At 40.5% G+C, this 23272-nt stretch overlaps 1 protein-coding gene across 2 annotated transcripts in view; it reads left to right on the top strand.

The window, feature by feature from the left end:
* Nucleotides 1–358: 358 nt before the first annotated feature.
* ARMH4 (armadillo like helical domain containing 4) overlaps nt 359–23272 on the top strand; it is a 142093-nt gene continuing 119179 nt past the window's right edge. The window contains exons 1-4 of one of the 2 annotated variants that reach the window (XM_059890294.1): nt 359–479; nt 9769–11149; nt 15755–16009; nt 18252–18464. In XM_059890294.1, coding sequence (XP_059746277.1) covers nt 9826–11149; nt 15755–16009; nt 18252–18464 — 1792 coding nt within the window. In that variant the 5' untranslated portion in view covers nt 359–479; nt 9769–9825. 2 annotated transcript variants of the gene reach the window in all.

Below are 23272 nucleotides of genomic sequence, written 5' to 3'. Positions count from 1 at the left end.
CTCGGACTTGCGCCCCTCGCCCCAACCAAGGACCAGAGAAATTCGGGCTCTTTTAGAGAAAACAGTGCCCTGGTCTCTTCTTTCCAGGGAATAAGGAAGAACTGTCGCGGAAGCCGAGAGAGCGAAGAGAGGCAGAAGGGCTGGGTGTCTCAAAGGGGTCTCGTGAGCCCGGACGCGGGTAAGACCCGCCCCCGCGGCTCGGCCCCCAGCGCCCGAACGGAGGCGGGGGAGTGGGCGCGGAGGGGCGTGGGGCGACGGCTCGGGTTGTCTGTGCCCGCCGAGCCGGGGCGGGTGCATCTTCTTGCCGCCCAATCCCCAGCCTTAGTCGCGGCCTCATGAATAAGCAACAAAGCGAAGCGCCCTCCCCCTGGCGTTCCAGACAGCGGAGGGAGCCGCCGCTGCTGCAGGGGCCGCCGCGGGGATGCCGAGCGCGGGCGCCGCCGCTCTCTTCTGCGCGCTCCTCTGCTGAAGGTTCACAGGTGAGGACGGGCTCGGCTTCCGCCACTCGGGCGGCAGCTGCTGCAGACGGGGCGGCCGGCAGAGACGGAGCCGGAGTCCCCGGCGGCACGGGGCCGCCCCGGGAGCTGTGCGGTCGGGGGAGCTCGGCAGCCCCGGGCGCGCGAAGCGTGCGCCCCGCGCCGCCGCCAGAACGCGGTGCCCCGGCTCGGGGTGCGCGGGGGCTGCTCCGAGAGCGTGGGGCGCGGCGCGCAGGCCTCCGAGGACTAGCCTCATTCCCCGCTCCAGCCCAGCCTCACGGCTCCGCATCAGCGAGCGGGCCTTTGTGCTGCCGGAGCTTGCAGGGCTGGCTGCTTTTGTGTGGGCTTTTCTTTCTTCTCTCCCTCCCCTCTCCGTCTCACAGCGGTGGTAGAGAAGTTCCCGAAGACTAAGATCTGCTCCTTTGAAAGCTTTGATTGCAATGTCCCCGATGCCAGTCAGTGGTCAGGAGCCTAGGAGCGAGTGGGGGCTGCGGTGGTCACCGAAATGTGTTACTTTGCAGAGAACAAACAGTTGAGTGTTTAGCGCAGGGATGTCACAGAACCTCCTTGCCGGTCCCCGAGGACACGGTAAGAGGATGCTCCTTGGAAAGGTCACTTGATTGGAAAGAAGGCCTGCGGGTTAGACTCCAGAATGATTGTAAGGTGCTACATGGAGGTGCCCAGATGCCTCCTGTGCGTCCGGGTCACTGACAGAACCCGACTTGTGTACATTCCGAACATGTAGAGCGAAAAATCTGGCTGGCTAAAAATCTGCCAGGCGCTCAAAATAGAGGACCCACAAGAGTTTGGAGTTCTCAAAGAAATCTTTGCCTTCCCAAGCTGATGCCAAGGATCGGCCAGGATCTTGGCTCCTCATTTTAGTGTAGAGCTGCTGTGGAGGAGAGGATTTAAAGGCTGATTAAAGAGTCTGCCTTCATTCTATGGAAGTTTTAGTTTGCAACTTCAGGGAATGGGGGAGTGGCTCACAAGACCATCCAAAAAACTCTGAAGGATTTTTTTTCCGTAGGGAGCAAAATGTGTGGCCATAATTTGCATGTCTCCCCTCCTTTGTGAATTTTCTTTATCACAAGTGATACTGTTGGGCTCCAAGGAGTCTTGTTTAAACACCTACAGAGTCAGTCGCTGACCCACTTTCTGCTTACTTGCCAGCAGAATCCCACTGTAGCATCTATTGGAAGAAACTCAAAATTGGGTGAGATTTTACAGTATCAGAACATTTACACACAATAGAAATTTAAGGGCAGCCTGACTTACTCTTATGCATAAGGTACAGTTGTTATATTTGTCATATTAATGAACCAAGCACTTATGCAACATACTTGATATTGATTGTGTTTATTCACAAAACTCCCAAGACTCAGCAAGTCTAAGGTAGCTACAGTAACAGAGCCAATTAAGAAGATGTGGATGTCTTTGTTTTCACGGGAGGTTCTTAACATTATATTCGGCATTTCTTGCTAGATCTTTAAATGTTATACTTTGGTTTTACAGAAGCAGTTTGATGCTAAACATAAGTATAGGATCAAAATGTGGAGGATGGGCTTACCTGTTATGGAAAATTTCTGCTCATCAACTAAAGGTCGTCTTCACTATTTATTCAGCAGGTGTTTGCCTGAAAACTTGTGTAAGGAATTGTATTTTGTTTTTCACCTTGAATTCTGTTTAGTTTCACTTAGGGAAGCTGGCTATTCAGAGAGAATAATCTGAGTTTGATCTCTGTAAAATGAAAGCTTATTCTCTAATTAAAATGTGTAGTCAGTCCTGTTTTTTCACGTAGTGTTTACTTGGTGATTATAAGAAAAGTATCTGAATCAAGTTTCAGCTTGAAATGTTAGATATTATGTTTATTCCTTGAAATGTCTACCTGGGGATTACTTTCTCCTGCCAGCTAGTATTTAGAGATCTTTTTAAGCAAATGAGGTTTGTGAACTACAAAGAACAGAAATGAAGTGTCACATTGGTTTGTTGAAAGGAACTGTATATAATGGATGGACAGGAGCTTGTTGATCAAGATTGATTAGGATGGAATTCTGCAGACATCAGACAATTCCCAGGTCACTTTGTCTACATGAAAAGTTGAAAGGGGAAGCTCCATGGAAATAGCTTGAGGGGAAAAGAGTGTTATGGATCTTTCAGACTGCTCACATTTCTGTATTTTGAGGGGAGTGCATGGTAGTACTACAAAGATTGAAGGCAGGAGGAGACGGGGACGTCAGAGGATGAGATGACTGGATGACATCACCGACTCAATGGACAGGAGTTTGAGCAAACTCTGGGAGATGGTGAAGAACAGGGAAGCCTAGTGTTGTGCAGTCCATGGGGTTTCAAAGAGTCAGACATGACTGAGCGACTGAACAACAACAGTATGTCTTAAATTGCTTGATACTTAAACATTTTTTTCAAACCATTTTTATGTCTGTTATCACTGATTTGGTCCCTCTTCCATCTTTGTAGAAAACAGAATGAACATTATTATCTCCATTTTGCAAAGAGGAAACTGAGTTTCAGTGATTTCCCCAAGGTAGAGCTGGAAGTTGAAGCCAACTTTTAAATCTTCAAGTCCAACTTCTTTTACCAGGAATAGGGTGATGCTCTAGAGTGATACACAGCGGTATCTTCCTTTGTCTATACTGCTAAATTGTAGAGAATAAAGCTTGTGGGCTTGATGTGTAGAACTTAGTTGTGGTCTGCAGGGATGGTAAAGCACTTTGCTGGCAGTTGCCCGAGTAACCATCTTGACCCCAGCCTACTTACCTCTTCGCTGTCAGCAGGATGCCTCTTTCCTCCTGTGGGTTACTTTGTGGTTACTCTGTTCTCTCTCCTTCCACTGTGGTTGAACATGCTACTGAAAGGATCATCTGTCATCCCAGGCACTTAATTTATAGTGAAGGATGAGTAGGGTCAGATCATCTTAAAGCCAATAAATCAGGCCAGTAACAGTCATCCAAAGCACAGTAAATCAGAGATGGGCTACCTTAATGCTGTGTGCCACAGCTGGGTTAATAGGGTCAGAGTCTTGATAAGCTCCACTTCAGACCAACAGGATAGTGTTGGCCATGAGAACCTTAACAATTAAAGGAAAGTAAGACAATGACAAATAATCATTAAGGAGCAGGAAAAACACAAAATGGAGATATTAAGACAAAGAAGGGAAAGAGTTTTCTTCTTCCATTATCAATCAAAGAATTACTGTTACTTAATTGGATTTTGAAAGGTGAAGGGGTAATTGGGAAGCAAGTTGACCTGAAGCTCTGAAACTTGTTCCTCTGTGATCTCTCTGTCTCTTTTTAATGAAATAAACTCTGAAAAAACCTGAAGTACAGGAGGAATGAGAATACACAAATTACTACTATTATTAAAATCACACATTGAATAAGTAGCCAAAATTGACTAGGTGATGGACAAAACATAAGCCATGAAATGTTATTGAAAATCTTACAGTGTAAAAGAGATTCCGTACCTTCTTTTTCATATTCTTAAATGGTTATTTCTGATAGCTCAGTTGGTAAAGAATCTGCCTGCAATGCAGAAGACCCCAGTTCGATCCCTGGGTTGGGAAGATTCACTGGAGAAGGGATAGGCTACCCACTCCCGTATTCTTGGACTTCCCTTGTGGCTCAGCTGGTAAAGAATCCACCTGCAATGTGGGAGACATGGGTTTGATCCCTGGGTTGGGAAGATCCCTGGGAGAAGGGAAAGGCTACCTACTCCAGTATTCTGGCCTGGAGAATTCCAGGGACTGTGTAGTCCGTGGGGTCCCAAAGAGTCGGATATGACTGAGAGACTTTCACTTTCAAATGGTTATTTATATTCACTTCACACCACTAAAAATTGAATACCTCTCCTATGTGTCTACCATTATTAGCAATTATATGGCAAAGGAAGCTGAAAGACTAGTGCTTTCATGCAAAGAAGGTAACCTTATTTTAGGTGATGAGACTTACAGATGTGATGATTTATACTGGAGAAGCTAGGAGATGGGCAGGAAGAGAATGGACCAGGCAGTTTTGTGATAACAGTCAGTAAATAGGACATGACCTGATGGACCATGGATTGGATACCAGGGGCAGGGAAGAAGGAGAGAGCTTTCTGGCTAGTGCAGTGCCATGAGCAAAACTTAGGAAGCTGAAATGAGTAAGGCACATAAGAGGGCAATATATCCAACTGGCAATGGGTTTCTACTGGGCACTAATGAAGTTGTGTTATAGATATGGAGGTTGGCAGTTACATGTTTGGGGACATTAACTGATGTGTTTTGGGAAGGTAGAGTTGTAGTGGCAAAGACAGGAAACTTGATGACTAACAGACATGATTACACAGGTAAGTTAATTAACCTCTGTAAGCTGGTAGTTTTCTCACCAAAAAAAAAAAAAGAGAGAGAGAGAGAGAGAGAGAAGGATAATGACAATGCCTGTATCATTAGGTTGTTGTAAAGGATTAAATAATTTATAAAACACTTGGCATCCCTGAATGGTAGCCATGCCATTTTTGATTTATTATTGTCATTTCTTTCCTTAAGACTAAACCATCTAGATTGTATAAAATGGATTGGAGAGGAGAGAATCTGATCAGGATAATAAATTAAGAGGCAGGTAAAATAATGACAATCCAATGTTCCTAAGAAGGGACAATTCCAAGAGATATTATGAGGGAAGGACCTGCAGAAATTGTGAATCTAGAATGTATAGGAGAGAAGATTTCAAGATGACACCACAGTTTAGATGAAGATACTTTGGCCACCTCATGTGAAGAGTTGACTCATTGGAAAAGACTCTGATGGTGGGAGGGATTGGGGGGCAGGAGAAGGGGACGACAGAGGATGAGATGGCTGGATGGCATCACTGACTCAATGGACGTGAGTCTGAGTGAACTCCGGGAGTTGGTGATGGACAGGGAGGCCTGGCGTGCTGCGATTCATGGGGTCGCAAAGAGTCGGACATGACTGAGCGACTGAACTGAGTGTGTTTGAAGTAGCACCCAAGTAACAGCCAGTAGATGATGGAAATCAAGGGCAGTTTTTTCCCCAAACCCCCACACCAGCTGTTTATGTTTATCCTGCAAAAGGAAAATATCAGGCAGATTGTCACCAGTTTTTTTTTTTTTTTTGGCATACTCTACAGGCCTCCTGTTTCTTGAGTACCCTTAGGGCAATGCTCATGTTCCTTATATATTATACATGAAACTCAATTTTCTTTGAAAAAATTAGCTTTGTCACTGATGAAATGATTGAACACGCCAGTTCCCTTTTGTGTCTGCGTTTTGGTAACACACTGAACAACAGCCGCATACTGTTTAGTTGGAAAAATATTGACCAAGTGTTTGAAAACACCTGATTAGTAAGTCTAACAAGATGGCTAAGGCTGTATTTTTTTATGTTGTCTTTCATTTGTCTTTGAAACTTGAATATGCCTAGACTTGACAAAGAGATTCTGGACTGTATCTATTTAAGATTGTAGAAGATAATGCTTGACAGAACAGCTTATCTGCTCACTGGTGGCAGAAACGCAGTAAATTGTTCAGAGGACTGCCAAGCCATTAGGATACCTTGATAGTGAATGACAGATAAAGTGCTATGACTGGCTCAGAAAAGGATGCTTTTTAAGCTATTAGAAGCTAATATCCACTATCAGTGAGCAACTGGGTTAGAGTTCATGTATCTGAATTAATTTGCACTGATGGATAGAGTGAAAAGAAAGGAGCCTCCAAAGTCACAGTGTAAAAGGAAAAGTTAGAGAAATGTTTTGTTTTATTTGTTAAATATTCTGATATTTGAGTTAATTTAAGATAATTAAGACATAATTTCTAATAAGCAGTGAAATCTCTCTCTCCTTCAGCAAAGCAGGCTATAGCCATTGATTTGTTTGTTCAGCCAGTATTTACTAAGCGTTTCCTCTGTGCCAGGCACTTTGCCAGGGAAAGGAGACAATGTCGAGGGAAAAAAGAAAAGGCCTATAGCCTTGTGATTACACATGGTTACTTAGGTTTGGAAATATTGTCACTGAATTGACAAGAGTTAGTCTTTCCTTATTTATTCTCTACCATCACGCAGCTCCCAGTGAAGGACTCCAAACTCATGGGAGTGGCTATGTGAACCTGTGCTGTGTTTGGAAAGACAGAGAAAGATCTGGAACTTGAAGGTCATCTACCAATTTATCTGAGTTGCAGATGTGTTCCCTACTGCCGTTCCAACAGGCTGTCTTTTCTGCCTCTCTTAAAGTTCAGGCGTCACTTTGAATAGTAGGGAGAAGGAGCATATGGCTGCAATACACAGGCATAGAATAGGCGTGCAGTTCACCCCACTTTTTCCTGTCGTAATTGAATTTAGAAAGCAGGTGGCTGACACTTAATTACAGAAGGAAGGTCTTTTAGAGCCATGGCAGAATTCCCTTCACACAAAAATTGTAAAGTTTAAGGTCTAGATGAAAATGAAACCTTGAAGGGAAAATCTGTTTTAGAAAGGCAATAGAGATGATATTACATCTTTTTTGTTTATCCCTACCACCCTCCAAATCTGATTTGTTCATAAAATTCTCCTCTCAGTCCACATGATTCCAGAACATATGAATAAAATGTGAGGCATTCATACAATCATTTGGGTGCCCTGCTTGCTTGATGACAAAGTTGTGGGAATATGAAAACATTTGCATTTTTCTTGTGTGTTTTATAGATAAAATAAGAAAATGGAATCATGGAGATATAGGGATTTCAAAGATTTTTTTTTTTTTTTAACTCCTTATTCTGTCAAAGGAGAGACTGAGGGTATTCGTCTAGTATCACATGGCATGTTTTATCAACAATAAAGCTATGATTCATTTTTCTCACGCCAGTCTATGTCCTTCTAAACTCTGCTGCTGGGAATTCCCTGGTGGTCCAGTGGTTAGGATTGCATGCTTCTGTTGATTGCAGAGGGTACAGGTTCGATCCCTAGTCAGGGAACTAAGTAAGGTCCCATAAGCTGTGCCATGGAGACCCAGCTTTTAGGCCACATCCTCAGTCTCCTGAGGTAATATTTCATTGAACTGGAAAAATATTTGTTTAGGAAAGAGCAGATCTCTGAACAGGTCAAAAATGAAGCAGAGAGTTCTATAGCTTTTATGTATCTTTGACTATCTAATTTATAGTTCAGCCTGTATGTTCAGAAGTCAAAGGTGTAGTGTCATCAGCTGTGAGCACTCTTGTTATATAGCTGTCACATGTTTTTGTTTTAAGGAAGGAAAATAGAAGCCGCAAGCCAAATACTGCTACCAGTTCTGTTACCTGGCTGTGAACTGGGCTGCATTATGGCTCATCTGAAGTATGGGGATAACTAATTCCCAGAATGTTCACATACTATTCCCTCTTTTAAAAATATCATTCCTGGATTCTTTCCTTTTAAAACAGTGTGTTTAAACAATGTATGCTACCTGTATGTAATTTAATATTAAATATAAATGCTTCAACCCCTCATCCTACAAATGAGGAAATTTAGCATCCCCTTCACTATCTGAGGGTGTCCCTGGTCGCTCAGATGGTAAAGAATCTGCCTGCAGTGCAGGAGATCTGGGTTCGACCCCTGGGTTGGGAAGAACCCCTGGAGAAGGGAATGGCTACCCACTCTAGTATCTGGCCTGGAAAATCCCATGGACTGTATAGTCCATGGGGTCACAAAGAGTTGGACACAACTGAGTGACTTTCACTGAAACTTCACTCATTATCTGAAGATTCTTGGGTGGGTGGCTTACATTTCTTCTAGTCATCTCTGGATTCAGTTTTCTTTTGCTTCTAAATGTATGGTCCCTGATATGCTGTTCCTTTTTTGCACATGGCATCTCATGGCATCTTTCCATTCCTATATTCTCCCAAAGTAATTTTTTCAGGTAAAAAATTATTGGTGGCAATAAATATTTATGGTCTCATCCCAGATCTGTGTACTAGGAACTTGGCAATAACTTAGTTGAGTGGTTTTGACTCCAGGTCTTTCAAGAAGCTGCAGTCAAGATGACAGCTGAGGCTGAAGTCATCTGAAGGCTTGACTGGGGCTGGAGGAGTTGCTTCCAAGATAATTCATTCAAGTGGGTGCTGGTAGTTCAGCAAGAGGCCTCAGCTCCGAATCCATGGATTCCTCTTTCCTCGTGTAGATAAATTCAACCTTCTTTTTCTCTTCAGCTATCTAAATCTTGCCCTTAGTACTTGACCTTTTCTCTGTCTCAAAGAGGCCTGGAAGACTAACTGGATTAACATGTGGAAGGGTCACACTTCTTAAAGGGAGAAGACCCTATGAAAATATACATCTTTATATTTTGTGTGTGCACATCATAAGCTTAATTAACCCTGAGAGTTTAATGATTAGACATAGGAGAAAGGAAAAGTATAACTTTTATAAAGATAAGGTTTTTATTTTTGGATTTAGAATTTTCATTCCTGTTTAATTTTCTAGAAAAACTGCAGTATCTAAGAACTTTCTGATGATGGGATAGATAAAAAGTCCTAAAACCCTTAAGGTTGGGGGGAAACGAGCAGTTTCAATATAATTTTAGTTGTAATGACAGTGTATTTTTTTTTAATAAATCTTAATCTTACAATAAATGTGTATTCAGTAAACGTTGATAATTTAAAATGTGTTTTTGTTCTCTGAAAGAGCTTTTTTTCCCCCAAAATATGCACTTGTTTACATTAACTATTTTACTTTTTCTAATTTTTTTGAGACATGAAGATTTTGCCTATAATTTTTATAGTTGTTGCAGAGAAAACAAATGCTTTAAGTATTTTAAAGATAAATTTTAATTGTGAGTCATTTATATACTTTAAAAACTCTTGAATGAAACTGGTATTCAGTATTTTATGATGATATTTAATAAGTTTTAAAACATACTTAAAAGGTTCTGTGAATGTAGTATTAATAAATGTTAAGGTTTCCTTTTTATTTCCTGGACGTGTTGCTATTTCTACCGTCATTTGACTCCATGATTAATAGAAGAATTGGGAAGAATATTGCAAATGTGATTTCAAGGGTAGTTTATTTCAAATAGATATTTTAAAAACAATGAACTTAGTACTTGAACTGTGTGTACCGTTTGCTAGAGAGCTGCAAGTTAAATCAGCTGAAAATTCAATAGGGAAAAATGAACTGGGTTATCCAAGTCTCAAAGGTACAAAGAAATAGAACATTCTTCTCCTATGTACTATCTCTAAACAGAAGTCAAGGAAATTATTTTACTTATGGTTTAATTTAAAGGGGCTTATTTACAACATATATTTATATGATGGTTTGATATGCTTTATTTTTCTGCAGGACTCAATTACTGGAATTGTCAACTCTACCAATTTATGTGCACATTTCTCTTCCACTATGAGCAGACCAATTGTGTTACACATTTGTCTGGCTTTCTGTAGCCTTCTACTTCTCAACTTTGCCGCACAGTGTCTGGCTTTCCCCAACTTGGAAAGGAGGGAGATAGTACTTCTTCATGCAGAAAAAGGACAGTCTGAGAGGCTAAACACAGATGACCTAGAAAATGACTCTGTTACTTCAAACACTCCAGTCTCTGGAGATCCAATGATAGTGTTAGCAGGACCATCAACAATGTCTTTAAATAAAGTATTCCCTAGTAACAAAGAAACCTCTCCTGTAGGAGCTGGGCTCATGCAGGCTGATGGTTCTAACATTTACACTGCTACTGAGCCAGAGGTCCCAGCAGGGGAAGAAGTATTCGGTTCTAGCCAGCCAGAGAGAATGTCTCCTGAAAGCCGACCTTCCAAGGCCACGTTAACCAACCCTGTCATGCCAACTGCTTCTCTGAATATTGATGAGAGGGAGGAACCCTCCCGTGGTACCATCATTCAGCCCACTGTGGAAGGAACCACTGAAGCAACACAAGGTTTTCTGAGCTATGTGGACGATCAGTTGTTTGCAACTGAAAGCCCGGAAGGACTTAGTCTGGGGCATTCACCTTTATCCCTTGTGAATACTAAAGAAATGCTAACCACCAGTCCAAGGACTGAGAAATTTGAAGCAAACCCAGAACATAAGACCACTTCTTTTCCTGGGTCTAAGCTCACAGCAGGCACTGAGCCTTCCCAGATGACAGCTGATAATACCCAAGCTACTGCCGCCACTAAGCACTGGCTCCCAACCTCTGAGTCCATCCTGAGTGTTGAACCAGAAACTGACAGCCTGCTGGGAGCCCCGGAAGTCACGACGAGTGTCAGCACAGCTGTTGCAGCTGCTCCTGTCATAAGTGATGAGTGGGATGACACCAAATTAGAGAGTGTAAGCCAGATAAAGACCCCAAAGCTTGGAGACAATACAGAGACACAGGTGAGAATGGAAATATCTCAGACAACCCAAGCACCCGATATCGGTATGGAAGGCATGGAAGAGGGCAAAGCTTTGACAGAGGCTGCAGATGTGAGTCTGAAGCTGCCTGAAATGGAAACACACATGGAAACCACCCTGCCAATGGCACATGGGGGTGAGAGAGCATCAGATCAGAGTTCCGTTACTCCCACAAGTCCAATGGGAGATACGAAAGTCTCTGTCATGAACCTGGTCCAGGATACTGCGGACTTTGTGGAATCCACCAAGGAGAACGGTGCCATGTTCTTAGAGACCACTGTTTCCATCTCCGAATATGAGTCTGAGGTGCATCAACCATTGGGAAATAGATTTAAAGGTAAAAGAAAGAAAAGTAAGCTTTGTTTAACCTGGAATGTTTCTGTTTGATTTTTTTTTTTAATTGAGATATAATTGAAACATACCATGGTATTAAGTTTTAGGTGGTTTATGTTTTTTAAGTGACAATTTAGAAGTAAATTAAGTTTTAAAGAAAAACAAAAGTAAATAAAAAATACATCTTGTATAAATGTATTTGTATAAAATACATTCAATTATAACTCCTATATGTAGACCAGTGGTGTTTAACAGGGAATAATTTGTCATCCCCTTACCCCCATAATTTGACTTACATACAGCATGAAGTGATCACCACAGTAAGTTTACTGAACATCCATCATCTCATATAGATACAAAACGAAATAAATAGAAAAACTTTCTTTCCTTGTGATGAGAGTTTTCAGGATTTACTCTCTTAATTTTCATATATAACATATGGCAGTATTCACTGTATGTGTCATGTTGAACATCTTTAGTACTTATTTGTACCTTTTGATTACCTTCATCCAATTCCCCCTTCTACCACTCCTACCACAAATCTGATAATTTTTACCACAAATCTGATCTCTTTTTCTGTGGGTGTTTGTTTTGTTTTTGAAGATAACTGACCTACACTACTGTGTTAGTTCCAAGTGATTTGATATTTTGTACATTACAAAATGATCATCAAGGTAAGCCTAGTTACCACTTGTCACCATACAAAGATGTTACATATATATCGACGGTATTCCCCACAGTTTACATTTCATATCCTTGACTCATTTATTTTGCAACGGGAAGTTTGTACCTCTTAATCTCCATTACCTATTTCTGGAGACATTTTTGGTTGTCACAACAGAGGGCCTCTAGTAGGTAGAGGCCAAGATGCTGCTAACATTCTACAGAGCATAGCACAGCCCCCAACAAAGGTTTATCTGAGCCAAAGTGTCAGTAGCTCCGAGAAACCCTGGTATAGATTAATATTTTTCAAACCTTTTGCTATGAAAATGTGTAAATATATATAAGAAAATTTGAAAAAAATAGCTATATGTTTAAATGGTATAATCAACAACATCAGATACTTATTTACACATTGTTGTAAAAAATACTCACATCCCTGATATTACCAAAAAGCCTTAGGTAAATATTTATCTCACAGTATTAACTATGTGAGTTCTTTGACTTTGTTTTCCCAAAAAGAAACTCATCTAGAAATAAGGGGGAAACCCCCCCACAATACAGATAAATCCTCTCTGCTGGCTTGATTCTGTACTTTCTACTTCCTCTTGGCCTCTACATCTGTGAATGTTATGAGATGTCAATCCTTGCATTTGTTGCTGATAAATGATGTTTTTCTTGGATTGGGTGTAGTTGGTCAGATAACAGCATGGGGAAGGAAAAACTTAGTGTAATAGGCATATGCTCATTCCAAATTGTTTTGGAATATGTACAGCTGTTACTTCAGCTAAGTGGCTTAATTAATGGAAAATATCAAATTAGTAACGTGTTTTATAAAGTGTTATGGAGATTGAATTAAAATGATAAAAATTGAATTTTACATATCCAATCTATTTTTTTAAAGACTGTAAGACCTAGTATACTGGAAGTTTTCGTAGAAGCTTTCCAAAACTATTTTGTAAGTTGGTTTTTAAATTTCATTTAAAAAGTTGGGTCCAAATGACCAGGATGATATTAGATATGACCAAACAAGAAGTTTACTTCAGTTCTCCATAATACTATAAGACATTCCTGAAGCATTAAATCACATAGTCCCAGATAATTTACTGCACAATTGAATCCATGATTCTTATACTTGATTTGCCTTAGCTTCTACTAATGTAACTTAAAAAGAAAATAAATTTGGCAATTATATGATTTTTAAAAAAATTATTGAATATACTCCTTACTTAGTCATAATTTCCTCACTTAACTACAATATTTTAGTAGGCAGCTTCTTTTTCTTTCTAGCACATAGAACAATGTATGGCACATAGTAGGTACTCAATAAGTATCTCTTTGTTGAATGAGTAAATGAAGATAGAGAACCATCCAGACTAGAATTATCCAGTCTGCCTGCCTGCCTTGTCCAAATTAATCAAAAAGCTTCTGAGTATTCTTGGTAGAGAGAGAGAGAGAGGAATGTCAAATAATTCCTTTCAATTTTTACTTTTTCGGTTGTTTCATAGTGTTAAAAATAATGTGAAAAATTGAGATTATTGATGACAGTAGTGAAAGAATAGTCAAAAGTTTGTCTGCCCATTTCCTGGTGATTACAAGTACTTTTCAGAAGTCAGCCACTCAAGTGCCAATCATTTTAGGGCCCAGGGACTGACTTAGCACATTCTCTTCTTCAGGGAACACAATGATTTCTTGGAGTTTTTGCATATTGATGAGGATCCTGGGGTTAGAGTCAGTCCTCTGATTCATCTGCTTCTTCAGCTGTTCACTCGGAGATCAGGTTTTAGGGGACTTCCCTGGTGGTCCAGTGGTTGAGATTCCATGATTCCACTGCAGGGGGCATGGGTTTGATCCCTGGTTGGGGAACTAAGGTCCCACATGCTGTGTGGTGAGGCCAAAAAAAAAAAAGATCAGGTTTTAAAAGTAATCTATAATAATTATTGTATATATATTTTTTCTGTGGGAACTGGAAAGAATGAGAGATGTGGAGAAATTTTGAATGTTACTTTAAAAATTCCCATTACTATTTCTAGCTCTCACTCTGTCTTTAACAGCAGTCTCTTATTTGAAGTGCTGTGCCCTTTTTATATTTCTTACTGTTTTGTGAAACTGTGACCATAGAGTGAACATCTATTTTGACATATTTTTTCCTTAGAAGTGTTCATTATGCTTTCAAAAATGAGGGCAACATGGAGAATGCATACTGCTTTAAATGGTAAAACTATGTATTTTTATGGCAAATAGAGCATTGTCCTAGGTGCTGAAGATACTAGTATTATTTCAGAAAAAAAGAAAAAAAGAGTGGCACAAAGAGAAAATATGAAGCACATGTAAGGTTGTCTTATAGTCACGTATATCAGTCCTTCAAATATAAAAATCTCCAGTTCAAAGAAAAAGTAGCCTAAACTGATTGGGGACCAAGAAATGGAAATGCTTGTACTAAAAAAATATACAAACACTATTTTAAAGCAAATAATTTCTGAGGAGAAATGTTTTTGAGTAATAGGAAAAACAACGATGCCATTAATAAAAACTATGAAAAAATCTTTCAGCTGCTTTTAAGAAGGAGCTTTTTTTATTACCTATGATAATGTGCTGAGTATCTAAAATTACTGTTTAAAAAAAGAGAGACGATAACATCTTCTAGAAATTATGTTTTCCTAGTGGCTCAGTATTTGAAATTTCCAACATAACCTCTCCCTAAGAAGGGGGCAAATATTAACCCTTATAAATAGTCTATAATCTAAATAACTATAAATAGTCTTTAATAATGTATTTGGGGGGATTATAATGTAAAGAAAGTGGACCTGCAATAGATACATCTTACCCCACAGGTGTATCTCATTCTTTTTCATGTTGAAAAGCAAATGCAGATCTTTTACACAGGCCACTCTAAGTTGTTCCTTGGGCAATGGCAAGGTTTCTTTTCTCACGGCCGAACAATGTCCTGTGTGTGTGTGTGTGTGTGTGTGTGTGTGTGTGTGTGTGTGTGTGTGTGTATCTCATCTTTTTATCCATTCATCTGTTGAGGGATAAGTACAGTTAGCACAGTGGTTAAGAGAGCTAACTATGTAAACTTAGGTTCCTTAGCTTCTCTACACCTAAGTCATTTGGAAAATGAGGTAATACTAGCTGACATTTATTGAATACTTACCAAGTACTGGGTGTGTACTAAGTGTTTTACTCGTGTTATCTAATTTAATTTTTGTAAAAACTCTATGGGGTAGATACTGTTATTATTTCCACTTTACAACTTAAGGAAGCTCAAGGTCCAGAAACATTAAGTAATTCATTCAGAGTCACGCAGATAGAAGATGGCTGAATCTGAATCGATACTCAGGCAAATTGGATCTGGAGCCTGTGTTCTTGGCCACTATGATACACGGCTTCCATGGAATGATGTTAGTACCTTCCTCCCCTTACATAGGGAAGGATAAGATAATGCCCATCATGTGCTTAGCAATGTGTGTGTATGGCATATAATAGAAACTCAGTAAACATTAGTTATTGTAACTAGTATTCCTTTAATTCAAAATGCCAACTTTCTGTCCCCTTCAGGGATGCAAATGTGAATATTGATATATATAAATGCTTCGGAGAGTTTTTGAACTTAGTTCTGTATAATGTCTTTCTAAATAAACTGATTATGTTGATATTCATAAAGGGAAACTTAACTTGATTTCTTATTTTATATTTTATTTTATGTGTTTTGTATTATTGTCTTTATCTCTGTCTTGTATTGATTCACCACTTCTTAGATTGATTCACCACTCCTGAAAACAGCAACACTGGAAACTTTTATTTACTGGCAGTTCATTTCTGAGCCATCCCTCTGCCTTCTCATTCCCTGAAATGACAGTCTGCTTTTCTTTAAATTATTAGTTATATAGTGACTTTTTCAGGTATAGGGATTTAGTCTATTTAAAAATGTTGTTTCTTCGCTTTTAAGACATCATCACTCAAGAGATGACAACAGCTGTTCAAGCAGCAGAAGCCACGGTGTCTTTGGTGACGCAGGAGCAGCAGGTTGCCACCCTCGAGGTCACCAGAGGCGAGGACGAGACCAAGGGAGGGAGGGAGTTGCCCTCGGCCACAGTGGATGCTCCTCGTGCTACTCAGCTGTCAAGAAGATGGGAGCCTCTGGCCACTGTGGTTTCAACGACACCCATCCCTGTCTCTTTCAAAGTTACTCCTGCTGTGGAAGGTCTGTAACAGAGGGAATTGAACTCAGCGTTTTCGGGGTGGATCTTTTCTGAGTTGATAAGGAATAGAATGAGTGAGGCAAATGGCCTGGGGGTAAAACCAGCAAGAACCAGGGGAATGAAATCAGAAGAGACCTGGGTTTGTATCCCAGTGTTGACCCTCACTAGTATTGTGGCTTCAAGAAAGTTTCTTAATGTCTCCAGGCCTTGGTTTGTTCATCTTTAAATAATGCCTACCTGTCTTATAGGTAATTTTCAGGGTTTTAACAAATGTATACAGAGAACTTTCTACATTAATATATAGGAGACCCTCAGATGCTCTGAGATCTTAAGGACAGTGAAGTTTTTGAATCTGAGTGATCATCAGAATCACCTGAGAATTACAAAAATTATTATTATTATTATTTAGTTATTATTTTTTGGCTTCATGTCTCTGTTTCATCATTGGCCTAAGTATTGGATTGGCAAAAAAATTCATTTGGGTTTTTCCATAACATCGTATAAAAACCCGAGCAAACTTTTTGGCCAGCCCAGTAAATCATACTTTTATTTATTACCTGAGTTATCTTTGACTAATAAATACCTTCCTAATCCTGCATGCCTGCCTCTCTCCCCACAAAACCCCTAGGATCTTGTCAGTAACCTACAGGTAACCCGCGAACCTTCCCGTCTAAACCCCTTCCTCCTCTGTTAACCATTAACCTGGATCTTCATTTCCTTGGCTTCTTTTTCGTTTCACTGTGTCTGGATGTACTCCTGATATTATATGTTTAAAAGTTTTAGGTTTTTACTTTATAAAAGCAGTATTGTGCTGTGGATAGCCTTTTGGGGACTTTTTTTTTAACTTGCTGTTCTATGGCTCCTATTTCTTTACTGTGGTTCTTTTGGTTTGAGTGCTTGTAATATTGCACTATGAAAATATATCACGGTTTATTTATCTCATCTTCATCCGGTCTTTTCTAGTGATTTGCATTTGGGTTGTTTACAGATTTCGCTATTGTGAACATAGCTGCCATGAATATTCTTTTACGTACTCTGCATTGCGTGTGTGTAGGAGATTCTCTTGGGTATATATATGTAGGAATAGGGCATATGAATATTTGCCTTTAGGAAGCAGTGCCTAACTGCTTTCCAAAACGATTGCTTCCATTTATACTGCCAACAGCAATGTATATGCTAATCTGTTGACCCATATCCTGGAAGCTTTCACAAATGGTTTCTCAGGCTTCATTACCAAGGAGGTTCTGATTCAGTTAAGTTGGGCTATGCAGAAAGCATGAAAATCAACATTTCAAAATTACCTCAAAAGATTATGATGATCAACTAGGCTTGGAAAAATGCTGCTATTCTAGAGCTTCTAGGTTTGGGGATACCTGGGGCTAATTTCGCTGCTTTAAAACTGAGCATATTCCAGACACAGATCTAAACTTTTACTCTTTGACTTGACTTTTGAAAGTTATCTTCTCATGGTAACTCGCTTCAGTTGTGTCCAACTCTCTGTGATCCCGTGGACTGTAGCCCGGCAGGCTCCTCTGTCCTTATGATTCTCCAGGCAAGAATACTGGAGTGGGTTGCCATGCTCTCCTCCAGGGAATCTTCCCAGCCCAGGGATTGAACCCATGTCTTATGTCTTCAGCATTGGCAGGCAGCTTCTTTATGTCACCAAAGTCATCTTTGGTGTATATTTAAACAAATTTTGTTAAATTTTCTATCTTTAGTAATAGGTTATGTTGTTATTGTTTGGTCGCTAAGTTGTGTCCAGCTCATTTGGGACCCTATGGACTGTAGCCTACCAGGCTTCTCTGTGCATAGGATTTCCCAGGCAAGAATACTAGAGTGGGTTGCCCTTTCCTTCTTCAGGGTATCTCCCCAACCCAAAGATCAAACCTGCATCTCCTGCTTGGCAGATGAATTCTTTACCACGAAGCCACCTGGGAAGCCCCAATAGGTTATATAAAATCCTATAAAATCCATAATATTGTCAATAGAATAAATGGGAGATTAAAATTTGAAACCAGAGTTCTGATTTGAGGTAGTGTATTTTCCTGGAAGATAAGTATTTGCCTTGGGTAGCTGAATCGATGCATTGTAGGAGATGGAACTGGTCTAAGTGCCAAATCTACTGTACGTGACATACTGGTTTCATTAGTCATTTCTTGCTTAAAAAGTAAAAACGTATATTTAAATGTATACATTTCTCATTCAGATCATCTTTGGTCAAGTCATCTCTCTTGTGTTTGGCAGACGTAATGGATACAGTCACAGGACCAAATGAGGAGTTGTTCACACCAATTTTGGGTTCTCCAGTGACGCCCCCTGGAATAACGGAGGAGGCACCCAGCACTTCCCCAGCACTTGCTGATCCTGAGGCGTCTTCTGAAAGAAGAACTGCAGCTCCATCCTTTAGCTATGTTAACACAGCTGCCTCCTATGGCCTGGACCAACTTGAATCTGAAGGTATCCATGCTTTGAAGGGGATCTTTTCTAGGACAGATACAGTGAGTCACTGAGCAAATGTTGTTTTTGAGAAAAGATCAAGGAGAAGTGTATTCAGTCTCTAGTGTCGATGAGGGGCCAGTAGACTGTGGCCCAGCCAAATCCAGGTTGACATCTATTTTTGTATGACAAGCTCAGATTGATCTTTACATTTCCAAGTGATTGGGGGAAAAAAAATCAAAACAAGAATAGTATTTCGTGAGACGTAAAAGTTTTTATAAAATCGAAGTTTCAGTGCTCCTAATTATAGCTTTGTTGGAATGCAGCCACATTTGTTCATTTGTGTGTTGTCTGTGGTTATTTATGTGCCAGCACAGCAGAACTGAGTAGTTGTGACAGAGACTAACTGCCCACGAAAAAATATTTATGGGATGGCCCTTGCCTGAAAAAACTCACTGACCCCTGCTCTCCATTAGTAACTCTCAATTATGGTTGAATGTTAGAATCACCTTGGGGAGTTTTTAAAGGATTCTAATACCCAAGTCCTTCTCCCAGTGATTCTGATTCAGTTGGGATGAGATCTGGCATCAACATTTCCAAGAGTTTCTTGAGATGATTTCTGTGTGCAAGCTGAGTTGAAAAACCTGGTTTAAATGGAAAACTTGAGTTTCCCCACTGGATTTTCTTGGGCAAAAATTTTAATGTGGATTGTATTTTTGTAACAGTGCTCTAGTGGTTAATGCTGGGTCATTCTCCCTTAATTATATCTCTGGGTTAGATGTTCCACTTTTTGGAGATGGGCAGTCTTCTCACCTCTTAAGGCTGAGAAATTCATGCCAAATTTTACTTTGCAAGACATTGGCTTTGAGCATGAAAAAGATGCTTGAGGTACAGCTGCACATCCACAAATGAGAAAACTGGAGATATAATGAAAGGTCGTTTAATTAATCAGCACTTTGGCAGGTGAACAGCTCCTGGCTAGATTGAAAAATGCCCAGTGATTTGTAAACTAATCTTGGAGATAGGTAAGCTCTTGGGCACTAAATTAGCCATGGGTTTGAAGCATTGAAGACATAGGGTGTGCTGTTATTTTATCTACTCTGTAAGAGGGAAGGTGGTTCAGCCAGGTTTTCAGCAGGCTCACAGTCTCTGTTGCAGACTTTCAGGGTAATGCTGGTAGTTCTCTGGCAGAGAAACATGACATTTTAAGAGGAATGTGAATTCTGTGGAGTGCTGGTTTAAGAAATGGATCAAAGCAAGCTCAGAGGCTAAGAGCTCTTGCTCTCCACATTAAGATCAGAACTTGGAATGTAGACTCACATTAGCTGTCTGCCCTCCTTGATGCCATCTGGAAAGACCAGGTTTCCCCAAATTAACCGGAGTTACAGATGACAGCTTTGCCAGCAGAGCTCACTGAATCAGAGGGAAAAAAATGGATTTGTGAATAATCCATACTTGTGAAACTGCAATAATTTTCTAAATTTAGTTGATGATGGAAGTTGTATTGAGATGTGTGAGAATTTTCTTAACTTGCCTGAGATGTCCTGGAGTTTTAGTGCTTTTCTTCTACACGATTCAGTTCCAGCTTCTTTTTGAGAATATATTTTGTCACTTTTGATCTAAGTTATGATCCTTGTCAAGGCTTTGAAAGACGTTTTGGTTTAAAAATATTCTTTCTGCTACATTGTTGGGCTTAAGACAAGATTTTGAATGAGCACACCTTTTCTCCTAAGTAAAAGGGAGTGCAGTTTTTATATTTAATTAGTATGTGTTAGTACTCTTGCCTGGAGAATCCCATGGACGTAGGAGCCTGGTGGGCTGCAGTCCATGGGGTCACGAAGAGTCGGACACGACTGAGGGACTTCACTTTCACTTTTCACTTTCATGCACTGGAGAAGGAAATGGCAACCCACTCCAGTGTTCTTGCCTGGAGAATCCCAGGGACAGGGGAGCCTGGTGGGCTGCCGTCTATGGGGTTGCACAGAATCGGGCACAACTGAAGTGACTTAGCAGCAGCAGCAGCAGTATGTGTTAATAATGTTGTTAGTTTTACGCTGGTCTGTCAAACCCTCTGAAAACAGAAGTGACTATACTTATTTAAATTGATAAATCAATAGATGCCTAGAGGCATTCATTTTCAATGCATGTTTTCCCACCTTGTCCAGGAATATAAGTGCAGCTTGAGGCTGTGACTGGGTGAAGAATTTTAATTTTTCCATAGCAATGGACCCAGGGGAGGATAGTTTATTTTTACCTAGAACAGGATCATGTGAGGTAAAGTTGTCTACCTTTCAAATTTGAATCTCTGTGATGTGTTGATCGGAGAAGGCAATGGCACCCCACTCTAGTACTCTTGCCTGGAAAATCCCATGGATGGAGGAGCCTGGTGGGCTGCAGTCCATGGGGTCGCTAAGAGTCAGACACAACTGAGCGACTTCACTTTCACTTTTTCGCTTTCATGCATTGGAGAAGGAGATGGCAACCCACTCCAGTGTTCTTGCCTGGAGAATCCCAGGGACGGGTGAGCCTGGTGGGCTGCCATCTATGGGGTCGCACAGAGTCGGACACGACTGAAGTGACTTAGCAGCAGCAGCAGCAGCATGGCCCAGATGAACCGAAAATTCGTTTCTGCTTGGTAGCCTGTCGTGTCTTTTCCTTTACATCACTACAACGTGATGACGAATGGTGTGTATCGTTTTCTAGGACCGCTGTAACAAAGTACCTCAAACTGGGTGATTTAAACAACAGACATTGTTCTTTTGCGGTTTTGGAGCCTCGAAACCTGAAATCAAGGTGTAGGCAGGACTCTGCTCCCTCCAAAGCCTCTGGATGGGGATCATCCTTGCCTCTTCCAGCTTCTGGTCCTTCAGGCATTACTTGGCTTGTGGCAGCAGAACTACAGCTTCTGCCTCCTCCTTCATATCTCCTTCCTTTGTGTTTCTATGGCCAAATTTCCCTTGTCTTATAAAGACATCAACCATTGGGTTAGGACTCGCTCTACTAATTACATCTTAACTTGATTACATCTGCCGGTACGCTATTTCCAAATAAGATCATATTCACAAGTGTTTGGATTAGAACTTAAACATATATTTGCACTGGGGGGTAGGGGTGGGGGCAGGTGCACAATTCAACATGTAATAGGAGGTCTGCTTCTGAGGAGTTTTCCAGTTGGCTCTGAAGACAGAACACTCCTTGAGAGGTATGCACTGGTAGACTGGGAATGTTTGGTGTGTTTCACATTTCTCAAGCATTGAAGAAAGCCTGCTTCTATAAGTGCATAGTGCCCTTTGCCTATTTCAATAAGTCTTTTATCTTGTCAGCAAAAATGCAGTTTGATTTTTGAAGGATAATGGTTTATCTTTACTTCTTTGTATTTTTTAAGGGAATAAATGCTTTCAGGATGATAAAAAATGCATTATACTTATCTCAGGCATAATTCTACCAGGGCTGTATTCAGCATCTTTGGACTATAAACATGACAAAGTGTTCTAACTTTTAATTCAAAATTGGATAATAGCAAAGCTTCCCAGGTGGTGCTAGTGGTAAAGAACATTCTTGCTAATGCAGGAGACTTAAGAGAGGCAGATTCGATCCCTGGGTCGGGAAAATCCCCTGGAGGAGGGCACGACAACCAGCTTCAGTATTCTTGCCTGGGTAATCCCACAGACAGAGGAGCCTGGAGGGCTATACTCCATAGGGTCACAAAGAGTTCACAACTGAAGCAACTCAGCACACACAGTATACACACACACACACACACACACACACACATGTGTGTGTATGTATATATATATATATATATATATATATATATATATAAACTAATTTTTGAACATGATCTCTGTTTAAGTTGATACCATTTTTTTGGTTGAATATTAATGTATTTCTCTGCTCCAAAATGGCAGATTAAAAATTTCTGATTGCTTATGAAAACCTACTTGGAATATTTTCATTTGGGTTAGCTGTTTTTAAAATATTTTGAGACTAATATCAAATTTCAATATTTCTTATCAGAAGAAATTCTACTTTATGTATTTGAGAAATCCAACTGAGGATATCTAAACAAATCAAACTTATTTTGTTGTTGTTCAGTCATTTAGGCGTGTCCGACTCTTTGCAGCCCCGTGGACTGCAGCACCCCAGGCCTCCCTGTGTTCACTGTGTCCCAGAGTTTGCTCAGACTCATGTCCATTGAGTCAATGATGCCATCCAGCCATCTCATCCTCTGTTACCCCTTTCTCTTCCTGCCCTCAATCTTTCCTAGCATCAGGGTCTTTCCTAGCTGACAATGAGTCGGCTCTTTGCATCAGGTGACCAAAGTATTGGAGCTTCGGCTTCAGCATCAGTCCTTACAACGAATATTCAGGGTTGATTTCCTTTAGGATTGACTAGTTTGATCTTCCTGCTCTCCTTGGAACCCTCAAGAGTTTTCACCAATACCACAGTTCAAAAGCATCAATTCTTTGATGCTCAGCCTTCTTCATGGTCCAGCTCTCACCACTATACATGACTACTGGAAAACTTAATTTTGGCCTTTCCTATATTTCCACAGAAGATGGAAATTCATCCGTGCTGTAAAACTGTAACAATAGTTCTGTAGGGTGGAAGATTGTGGCTTTAATAGCTCAATACTATTATGCATACCAGGTACTAGGTTTTAAGAACATGTGAGAAATAAGAACAAAAACGAAGGTTTCTCAGATGTTGTGATTAAGGTATTGGTGGGCCTTCCTCACATCCCCAGCACTTCCTCCCATAATATCTGGAAGCCAATACCTGGGCTTTCCAGCTGGTGGGAAACTGCTTGGTGGTCCCCATGGTGCTGA

This window comes from Bos taurus, chromosome 10, assembly GCF_002263795.3.
Source record: "Bos taurus isolate L1 Dominette 01449 registration number 42190680 breed Hereford chromosome 10, ARS-UCD2.0, whole genome shotgun sequence".
NCBI lineage: Eukaryota > Metazoa > Chordata > Mammalia > Artiodactyla > Bovidae > Bos > Bos taurus.
The sequence above is the reverse complement of the archived record's forward strand: the minus strand, read 5'-3'. Positions and strand labels throughout refer to the sequence as shown.